The 11536-nt window shown below is 39.6% G+C and overlaps 1 protein-coding gene across 5 annotated transcripts in view; it reads left to right on the top strand.

The window, feature by feature from the left end:
- MDM4 (Mdm4 p53 binding protein homolog (mouse)) overlaps window positions 1–3627 on the top strand; it is a 28508-nt gene extending 24881 nt beyond the window's left edge. For 3 of the 5 annotated variants that reach the window (XM_006834096.1, XM_006834095.1, XM_006834094.1), the window contains 2 exons: window positions 734–814; window positions 3055–3627. In XM_006834096.1, the coding sequence (XP_006834159.1) occupies window positions 734–814; window positions 3055–3627 (654 nt within the window). The remainder of the gene's footprint in view (window positions 1–733; window positions 815–3054) is intronic. The other 2 variants (XM_006834097.1, XM_006834098.1) reach the window with 2 other exon arrangements.
- Window positions 3628–11536: the final 7909 nt, after the last annotated feature.

Raw genomic sequence — 11536 nt, 5'->3', positions numbered from 1 at the left:
GAGCTACTGCATCCATAGGTGTAGGTCAAGTTCATCAAATTGTATCAGATGACTCTTTTTTTCCTCTTCTTTCTTCTTCTAGTTGAGCTCTGATCATCCAGTCATTAAAGCCAGGTCAAGTGGTTATTATCTGCAAGTGTGTAAAATACTTGAACTTTTTTGAGAAGGTTGTTGTTATACAATGGTTCATAGTTTTGTAGTTGGTTTAATTCTGATTGCTGAATCACCAAACAAGGTTCTTAAGTTTTAATTTTAGAAGATACGTCCCACATTTCTGACCCATGAACATGTTTTAATAGGGTAGCCAGAAGTATTACATAACAAATTTTACTCTTGGATATGAAAAGTATACTTTTAAAAATAGTTTGTTTCGTTCTTCACATCACTTTCATTTTTTTCATCTAACTCTTATTTATTCTTGTGAATGCTTGCCTGGGTAACTTTTGTACCCTGACATTTAAAAAAAAATATTTAAAGACCCTAACTTTGGGTACTCACCCCTTTTGAATGCAGAAGGTTTTTGGTAACTACCCTGGGTTCTGGTTAGTCATTTATTCTGCTGAAAAGCCAATGGGTACATGGAATCATGTTTTTGTCTCACATTTAAGCTATCTCCTTTTTAAATGCTAGTGACAGAATGTGAGTTTTTAATCGAAGTGTTCTTTTTGCTCTGATGGAGTAGTCTCATCTAGAATAGGTAAATCTTCCTAATTAAGATTCTTTATCTTCACAGGTAGTTGGAGTGGGGAAAAATGATGACTTCGAGGACTCTAAATCCTTAAGTGATGATACTGATGTAGAAGTTAATTCTGAGGTATGAATGTGGTTATATGTGCATATCATCAAATAGGCCCCAGTAGTTCACTTGTGTTAAAGAATGCCATCCCCCTACCCTGCCCTGCCATTCCTTTCTCCCTTTCCTAACTGCTGAGAGATAATTGGTTTCTTTATACATTGCTAGAAGTTTGTATTGGGATTTGAAAAGGGAGAGGGATGATATGATCAAATTCTCTTCCTACCTCAAAAAAGGCTGACTTACCCAGCCTCTCAGTGTGCCCTTCTCCCTGCTGTCAAAACTTTTTGAATATGATACATTGGATGCACAGAAATTAAAAATATTCCTTTACAACTTTGCTCCGTAAATCACCTCTTTGTAACCTCAAAGACAAACTTCTGTAGGTGATTTAAAATTCTTTTTGTCTAGCATAAAAATATTTGAAACGCGTTCTTAAAAAGAAACAAAAATGGCTTTATTTCCTTATACAGATTGATAATAACGGAGGACTCTTAAAGACTTGATATTAAGCTCTTGGGTATGGATTTGTCACCACCAACAGATAACTTAGGTCTAGATTTAAATGCAGATTTTGACTTTTCTCTTGTATGTCGTTTATCAGTTTTCCTTTTAGTATTTCCATTAACTAACTGTGTGGGGACAAGGGTGTAGGGAAGGATAAGAAGGGAATTTTACATTTTGCTGCTTTGTGATGCAGACTTATTTTTAGATGGTCTCTGAAGTTGCTTCACCCTCCCATTCCTTCCCTGCTGTTGACCATTATGGTAATTCACTGCATAGTTACGTAGTAAAGTGAAAATATTGGTCCATTAAATGTTCTTGACTATAATACAAATAACAGAGGTAAGTTTTCCCTTCTTAATCAGACTTCCGTGGTTACTATCAGCCAGAAAATCTATTAGGGCCAATAGACTATATTTCATCAACCCAGAGATGCCATTGAATTTAATAAGCCCTATTATCTTACGAACTCTGGTAGCATAGTGGTTACGATTCAGGCTGCTAATCTCATGGTCAGCAGTTCGAAACTACCAGCGGTTCTGTGGGAGAAAGATGAGGTTTTTGCTCCTGTAAAGATTCACAGCCTCGGAAACCCTATACAGGGTCGGTATGAGTCAGGGCCAACTCCATGGTACATAACCACTACCACCACCATTTTTGTATATACACTGAAAAAGTGATGCAAATTTAAACTATGACACACCGTCAATTAAGAATTCCAAATCTTTATGGAGCTTCTTTGAACATATTTATAATGTTTTAGAAGACATCTGAGATACAGGAGTGTTTTGAAGCCATCTGGAGGGGTTCCCAGGTTAGCAAATGGCTATGTCTCTGCCTTTCAGTCTAGACAGTTGAGTTATGACTTGAAGGTTGAGAAACGATTGGCCTTCATTCTGAAAGTAATCAAGTCAGCCTGTGTCAAATCATTGATCCTATCAAAGCCAAGAAATTACTGGAATTAAACATACTCTTGACTTTTTCTAGGTAGCTAATTTTGAATTAAACAAGCAAGCATTTAGAATTCATTGAGCTTTGGTATCTCCAAATTTGAATATGAGAAGTAGGAAAAAATTACTTGGCATTCAAGCAAAAGAACATTCATTTTTCAGAGGGTGTATGATTTAGGCATACAATTAGCTACCGTGCTCCTGAGAGCATAAGTAAATTTACTAGTTTTCAAATCTCATTTTCGTTTTAGCTTCCTTTTTGCCAAGTCTTACAGCATTTCTAGTTAGTAGGAGAGAATGATGAAGTACTATCTCTTCATTCTCTAATTTCTTCTCTGATAAAGGAGTAAATTGTGCACAGAGAAAGGACCTAATAGAAGACAGTAGAGAATAGCCAAAATACGCTTTCTTATAGAAAACATATCAAAGTTTGGCACTCTTGGTATTTAGTGTCCTAACATTGAATTTGTTCATAATCTGGGTTAGATTACTGTTGTAGAATGCTTTCTGAGATGGGGAGTATTTGGTCTTCCCCTCCCTTTATGTCAGCATAACGTTCACCAGCTCACTCTCTATCGTCTTAACTGATCCTGATTCATAGTGACCCTATAGGACAGAGTTAGAAATGTTGCAGAGAATTTCTAAGACTATAAATCTTTACCGAAGGAAACAGTCTCATCTTTATCCTATGTGGCAGCTTGTGGGTTTGAGTTGCTGACCATGTGGTTAGCAGCCTGATGCTTAACCTACTGTGCCACCAGGGCTCTGTGTTCAACGAGTATTAATTAGCTTGATTTGTCTTTGTAGGATGAATGGCAGTGTACTGAATGCAAGAAATTTAACTCTCCAAGCAAGAGGTACTGTTTCCGTTGTTGGGCCCTGAGGAAGGATTGGTATTCAGATTGTTCTAAATTAACCCATTCTCTGTCCACGTCTGATATCACTGCCATACCAGAAAAGAAAGAAAATGAAGGAATTGATGTCCCTGATTGCCGAAGAACCATTTCAGCTCCTGTTGTTAGACCTAGAGATGGATACATAAAGAAAGGGAATTCCAAACCTCTGGATCCCTGCAGCTCGATGGAGTTCTTGGATTTGGCTCACAGTACTGAAAGCCAAGAGACTTCTTCAAGCATGGAAGAGCAGTCAGATACCCTTTGTGAACAGAGAACAGATGCAGAAAGCATGGAGGATAGCCAGGCTCTTTTGAAACCATGTAGCATATGTGAGAAAAGACCACGAGATGGGAACATCATTCATGGGAGGACAGGCCATCTTGTCACTTGCTTTCACTGTGCCAGAAGATTAAAGAAGGCTGGGGCTTCTTGCCCAATTTGTAAGAAAGAGATTCAGCTGGTTATTAAGGTTTTTATAGCATAGGCTGAGTCAGTGAGCTGCTGAGAACTATAACAGGGCCAGGTCAGAAATCAAAGGATTCGGCATGGAACAGCTCTACTCCGTTTGACTCATTGCATCCTCTCATTTATTCATATAAACAGCTGTGTGCTGGGACATTTTTGCTTCTAAACTCATGGAACTTGAAAGCAAGTTCCTTAGAATTTAGATGATCAATTTGGAGACTCCTTTAACATGAAAAAATAGGTCAGTCACACTATTTTCCCTCCAATGACGAGGGGCCTAGGAAGGAGCAATTACCAGTACATTTATTAATTTGCCAAATTATTAGAAAATTACTCCTTCCTTTGGTTAATTTTATTCTGTTCTTTTCTGCTAGGAAATATTCTTGGGCATCAAAATCCCAGGCAGCTATTAGAAAAATACTAAAGGTAACAATGAAAGAAACGTAAATAATTTGGTGAAATTCTGTAGGCCTCTGGATCCCATTATATTGCAGTGAAGCAGCATGGTTCTGAGAAACCAAAATGAAAGCATTTTCTTAGGGGCAAAGGTGATTACTTTGGTGTGTATGTCTAGAATGGCGGTTACTAAAACATTTTCACTAGCATACTCTTAAAAGAACTTTGAAAAAAATGTATGCCCATTTGCACATTTTAAAAATTGAGGTATAATTAATGTACAGTAAAATGTTCCCTTTTGACTTAGACCTGTGAGTTAATAGCAACCAAAATAAGTTCTGGAAGGATTCAATCACCCAAGAATATGCCTTTGTCTCCCCTTCCAGGCAGTCCCTTATCCATTTCCTGATGCTCACCCTGGGGTAGTTTTCCCTTTGCACATTGTTGACATGGAAGGTTTAAAAATAAATAAAAGTACTTAGAAAGGTTGTACTTCTCAGAATAGTGCATATGTGCTTTAAAGAGACTTTTATCTTTAAACCCTTGGAACTGTAGGGCTGGTTGATTGAATTTATAGAAAAAAGAAAAGTCCTGTCGTATACACAGGCAGAGCTTGTCCTCATTTTTGAAATTAATCAGCCAAATTAGACTTTACTTTCAGTTAGAAAATGTCTGACTTTATTGTAATTAAAAAATGTAACAGTGTAAGTCTCAGGCATAGCCCTCTCAGTTCTAAAAAAGACAGAAGACACAGAATTATTAACCAAAATTCTCTTTGCTTTACTCTTTTTTTCCTTAGGCATTCTGGGTGTTTTTTGTTTGTTTGCTTTGGGGACTCTTACTGCCTCTAGAGATATTTATACTGTGAGGCAATGGATGGATAGCCTTGGTATTTTTGTCTGTTTGTTGAGGACAGGGTTGATTGTTAAAAATGCACAGCATCCCTCTAACCCCCCCCCCCCCCCCTCTTTTTTTTTCACACAGCCCCTCTCCTTCTCTCGGTCTATAGTCCCCAGCTGCTCCATCTCCCCACCCCCCCCAATGATTTAGACCCTCAAGGTCTGGGTTAGGAGCTCGTATTTAAAGTGGCAGTCCTAGCACCAGAGAAGCTCTGATGCAAGTGGTCTCTTACTACATGTTTTTCTGGATATGAAGCAGACAGAGGACAGCACCACGACTCTTCTATTTAGCTATTTTGTTTCTAGAGGGGAACTTTCATTACAATTACAGATGATTTTTTTTTTTTTTTTTTTAACTTTGTATTGTGATTTGAGTGAAAGCTTATAGTTAGTTTTTGGGCCAACAATCCGTACACATTTTGTTTTGTGACACTGACTGCAATCCCCACACTGTAACAGCACTTTTTCCTACTTTGCCCTGTGTTTCCTGTTTCCATTGGTCTTCTTTCCCATCCTCTCCTGTCTGAGCTTTATCCCTGGGCAAAAACTTTTTTGATTTCATATGTCTGATTGTTCTAAGGATAGCTTACCCCTTGTAGTGTTCTTGTTTACCTTATTGGCCTATCTAATGCTTGGCTGAAAGTTAAGCCTTGGGGATGGGTTCAATTTAGGCTTGAAGGGTGACTAAGGACCAGTCTCGGGGGTTCTTTCAATCTTTTATCAGACCTGTAAGCCTGGTCTTTTTTATGAGATAGCAGAATTTTCCAACTAGAATGCATTCATATTCAGCCCCTCTTATTTTGCACAGGAAGCTTGCCTTAGTTATCTAGCATTGCTGTAATAGAAATCCCACAAGGGGGTGGCTCTAAGTGTCAATTCAGGACATTAGCTCTAAGGGAAGGCTTTCTCTTTGTTGTCTCTTCAGCTTTGGTTCTTTGGAGAGTTCCATGTTTGTTGTCATTGATCTACCCACATCTCTGCTCTGCTCTTTGGTTTAGTTTCCTTTATATCTCAAAAGAAATTGACTCAAGGCACACACACACTGCAAGAATCCTGCCTCGTGGACATAGCAAAGACAGTCTGTTTCCAACTGGGATTATAACCACAGGCGTAGAGGTTAAGATTGACAACGCATATTTTGAGGGGCGACAGTTCAATCTATAACAAAGCTGTTGTGTGAGAATAGTGACCCTGAGAATAGTGACCCTTATGCACTACAGATTGAAATAATGCCCAGTTCTGCATCATCCTTACAGTCGTTACATCTGAATCCATTGTAACAAAGCTTACAAATGTTAAATAACTTTGTAGAAAGTCACAGCTATTGATAATGTTATTATTAGAATTCAAGTGTCTTTACTAGTAAATCCTTAAACCTGCTCTCTCATTTTTCGTTAAATATTTTGAATCGTGGTACTTCTTGAACTTGGAACAATTGATAACCTTAATCTAAAAAAATGATATTGGAGATATGGCTTGGGTTAAAAAAAAATTGTCTTTAGAGAGAACAAGGACTTTTAACACTGTATCCCTTTCCCAGAGAGAAAGGGCCTAGAAACGCTCAGATAAATTACTCTTCCCACTAGGAGACTAGTGAAGGTGGCAAAAGTACTGGAACCACTTTTTTCCAAAATTGATTGCTTAACTGGGGAATGAAGCTCCAAGTCTGGCTCTCTAGGCATTAAAGACCAGAAGTTTTCCCCCAGTAAGCAGTACCTATTCTTTAATGTTTTGTTAGACCATGAGGAGTACTCTTAGAAAGTTAAATTAATTTCCTTCCTGTTTTCCCCATAATAATGTTCTCCCTGTAATAGTTTGACAGCCCTCATTTGTCTTTTTTGTCAGTCAGGTGCTTTTTTTTATAAGTAATAAAATGTGGTCAGGGAGTGGGCTGGGGATCTTTGCTTGCCATCCTGTGCTCACCTTATGTAAAGTGGCAATTTTGTAAACTTTGGTAAGTACTGTTGAGTTCATTCCAACTCATAGCTACCCTGCATAGGGTTTCTGAGGAGCAGCTGGTGAGCCTGTACCACGACCTTAGAAGAATTTAAAAATGTGTTTCCCACTACCATCAATTTTAAGTCATAGTGGCCCTATAGAGTAGAGGTGCTCCATATGGTCTCTGTGGCTGTAATCTACAGAAGCAGGCAGCCTCAGCTTATACTCGTTGGTTAGTAGTCGAATACTTAACCCACAGTGGTACCAGTGGTCCTTTGTAGACATTTGATGTGAATTTCCACACATCCTGCACAGCAGGAGTCCTCGTATGGCTGCATTCTCCTCCAGGTTTGCTGACCTGGTTTTCCATTGCTTCCCATTGGCACTACTATGGACTTTGCTTCAAAGATGCTGGTAAGCTGTGTTTGAGCTGAACCTCCCATTTACCTATAGGAAACTGTAAACTATCTTGTTCAGTTTTTGATTCTGTCCTTTTTACCTTACACTGCCATATAGATATTTTTAACTTACTGCCACGAAGGCAAAGTATGATTCATGTGTGAAGTCTTCAGAACGTCCTTTTTTAAGATCAAGAAAAACAGCTCTTATATGACCGGTCATCTTTCAGTTGTCCGTATGGCAGGCTGTCCATATGCTCCGGTTTTCTGGGAACAGTCCTCCTTTACCTGTATTTTTTTGTCTAGTTTGTCTCCTTTCCTTCTGAAAAGCTTTCATGCGGACATTAAGTTACATAGTCACCTTCGTGTAAGCAAGCCTGCTGGAGTTTACATCTTGATTGTGATGGAGAGAGCTGACCAAGTACGTGCCGGTGGAGTTTGGTGTTTCCTGCTGCATTGTGTCCTACATAGACTCCTACGAATGATGACATCATCTGACAGCCTTATACTGCTTTCTCCATTTCATTTAAATTAATATTTATGATCATGTGAACAAAGTTGAGACGGGAAATGTCAAATCATCAAAAAAGCCAATGAATTTTTGGATTACAGCTGAATAAATTTCCTGTCTTCATATTAACTCACTTCCTCTCTTACAGTGTGCTTAACAGTATCTGGATGATTTGTATTTAATGCCTGATTCAGACTTTCTAAGCATCTTAGATATAGCCTCTCAACTGGCATGAGAGTCCATCTCTGGAATTTCCTAGGATCACATCCTAGGCCTGAGTGAATAGTGGGTCTCAGTGGAACCATGTCAAAGCTTCACACTGCCATGAACTGCTCTAGTAGAAGATGAATTCACTGCCAAGCATTTGAAGTGTGCAATTGTGTTTAAATGATAATTATATATATATATGTGTATGTAATGCTTTGTGAGACATACAGTTGAAGAATTTATTTTTAAAGGTCAGTATCACCTGTAGCAAATTTATATGGTGTCACCTCAATACAATGTTGAAAGGTCATTACTGAGACTTTGAAAAGTAATGCGATATTGGTGAATATCAGTCCTTGGGTTCTATAAAAGCTGTTGTGTTACCTCTTAATTCTCTTTAGAGAGGAGGAAACAATAGCCAGTTGTTAGTGTTTTTTCCCCACAGTTATGTGAACTTTTGAAAGCACATGGCTTTAGATACTGTGAATCCGTTAGTCTCCTTATATTGTTCAGTACCATTCCCCAGAGAAGAGTACATTTTGATAATGCCTCCATTCATGGGTCTATTGTGCACACTCTGTGAGGATTCTCAATGTGTTTCGTATAAGTGGCTATAGATTAGTAACTGTGTTTAGAATCTGTGCTTCAGCTCGCCCCTGTGCCAAAAGAGAATGTACACTGTTTACAAATATCAGGAATTTTCACTGTCTTAGGGAATCCTGAGGTTGCTGTGCTGGAATTACTCAGCTTTATGATTGGAGTTTGACAGATGAGGGCAAGTAGCGAGGACCTTAAGGCTAAATTGGATTTAAGTATCTAAGATCATAGTTGAGGTTTTCCCGCACGTAGTTGGGTATCGTTTTTTCCTGATTGCTCTGAGACATGCTTCCTGTTGTTAGAGCTTTCCTTATTGTCCTCCACTGCTGAGTTCTTCCTTTAATGGAGCCACCAGATCACTTCTCTTGCAGGAGAATTTCCCGTAAGCAGTGACCATGCAATCCCAGTTATGTCACTGTTGGTGAATATGGTACTATTAAGGAAAAGAATGCAGTATACCCTTTTAATAAGAAGAGCCTTTGGAATGATGGAAAATGTCACAGGAAAGAAGCATATCTGTAGAAAAGAGGGAGTTCCTATTTTTTGGTAGCTTATCTGAAATTTAAGATGCTGCTTCCATTTGTAGTTTGTTTTCCTTCTGTATAATCATCATCTCATGTATCCCAGGAGCGTAGCTATGGTGCTATAGGAAAAGCACTGGACTGCTAACTGCAAGGTTGCTGGTTCAAACCCACCAGCCACTCCTTAGAAACCCTAAACAGGGTCCCTATGATTTGGAACCAACTCGATGGCAGCAGTGCTCTGGGCTCTAAGTTGATGGGCTGAGGTGTACTAGAAAAGCAACCAGGTACCCAGCAGTGTTTTCCCTGCATTACCAGCCTATACTACGAAGCCCACCCATAAGGACTTACATGGGTATCACCAAGCCACTTTGACCTCAGGAGGATTCTAAATATGTAAAATGGGAATAAGGAAGGCCACAGCTGTGTGTCCTGTGTCTGTGGGTCTTTAGTATAAGCACTGTCAGGCACAGAATGGTTGCTTTGTAAAGTTTATAAGTTTGAGGGCGTACAGAAATAAATGTGCTAATTCTAGAGTTCTTAAGTGTAGTCTCCAGGAAATATCCTCTTGCTTACAAGGAGGTTGATAAGATAATTTATTCACATATCTAATATAAATGTGCTGATTCTCCAAATAACAGTTTGATCAGGTCATCATAATCAACAGAAATAGCAAAATGTGGTTTTATGAAATGGGAAGAAAGACTAAGATTACTGTTTAAATAGTGTCTAGGTCAGTACCATGTACAAGTTGGTACTCAAGACATGTGAAATGAGGGAGAAAATGTTGTATGTTTTGCTTGGTCTTTGTAAGCACTCACTTTCCCTGAGTCTAGGAGGTCCTGATCACAGGGACCCTGGGTTCAAAGGATGCACTCAGTTCCCGGCTGTTCCTCCTGGTTAATAATGAGGTCCCTCTCCTTTCTGCCTACTCTTCTCACCTGTTAGCTCTTGTAAGATTGAAGGCATGACTCATGTGAGGGTGTGACGGGAGTTAAGGGGTGGCCCAGGCACCTGCGCCTCTCTCAAGTTTCCAGGTGATAATGAGGTTGCTGGTTGTCTTTCTCATCACAGAAACACCACAGACACCACACACACCCTACACTGATCCTGCCTCATGCACATATGGAGGTTAGAAGTTAGTACACATCACAAAGCCAGTCTTTCACAAAATGGAGGATAACCACACTGTACTGGAAATCTTGGCCTAGCCAAGTGCACGGTATTTTGGGGGAACACAGTTCAATCGGTGATAAAGCCCTAAGTAGCTATCTGTCATTTGCACTATGTGGTACTTTTAGTAACCATTGATTCTGTTGTGTTGTTTGGTGCATTAATTATCTTTCATGTTTATTTGCCTGTTTGTTGTGCATTACTAGGGAGCCAATGTAATTTTGCGTACGACAAAAAATAAAATCTGTTTCTATTGCTATGCACATTCTTTGATTTGATTTGGGAAAAGAGGTGAATAGCTTTTTTGCAGTTAGAATTTACTGGGTTTAAAAAGTCAACAGGCAACTTTAGGTCCTCGCTGACCCCAACCCCCCTCATCTACGAGGAGCCCTGGTAGTGCAGTGATTGAGTACTCGGCTGCTAGTGGAAAGTTGGTGGATTGAACCTATCAGCTGCACTGCGGGGGAATCTGTGGCAGTCTGCTCCTGTAAAGATTACAGTTTAGGAAACTATGGGGGAATTCTCTGTCCTGGAGGGTCGGTCTCTCTCAGTCCCATCTGTGGAAGTGGTACGTGAGTGAGGAAGAATACTTGTATTTTGCTTTTAAGTTCCCAGCTCTGAAGGAAGCACAGGTTTTGTTGGGTCAGTTTTTTTGGTTGTAAACGTTGAGCCAATTAGGCAGGGTTCTCAAGAATGTATAGTAGTACCTGCATGTCTAGGTGATTTAAGAAAAGCCCTCTAAGCCAGAGGCGGGGAACTGTTTTTCTTCCAATATTTACAACATCATTTGTGGGTCATGCAAAATTATCAACTTAAAAATTAGTCTGCTATGTTTGGTCAAGCATTTAATTAACTCACCCGTAATGTGATGGCTGCTCCTTGGAAACCCTGTACAGGATCACTATGGGTCGGAATCGACTCGATGGCAGTTAACAATGTGATGGTTGGAACTGAGGTTGACGTGGCAGGGAAAGACCAAATAATTTTGAGGGTCTTAACGTTTCCCACCCCCCTGCTCTTAAGTAGAAGTTTTAACTCTTCTGAACCTGTGATTATATTCACTTGTCCACCTGAGTTGGAATCCTGGTGTGGCACTATAGGATAAGCTCTGGACTGTTAACCACAAGGCATTCCTCAGCAACCCTATACATAGTCACTATGGCTCAGAACCTAACCTAGTGGCACCTACTCTCTTGGCAATAAAGATTTCAAATGAGATGATAAATTTGCCTCTGCTTACCGAGTTTTCAGAAAGATGTCGGGTCCAGGGTATTATGTCCTTGTGATT

Source organism: Chrysochloris asiatica, unplaced genomic scaffold, assembly GCF_000296735.1.
Source record: "Chrysochloris asiatica unplaced genomic scaffold, ChrAsi1.0 scaffold00009, whole genome shotgun sequence".
NCBI classification, from domain to species: Eukaryota; Metazoa; Chordata; class Mammalia; order Afrosoricida; family Chrysochloridae; genus Chrysochloris; species Chrysochloris asiatica.
Note: the sequence above shows the minus strand (reverse complement) of the source record. Positions and strands in the feature narration are given on the sequence as shown.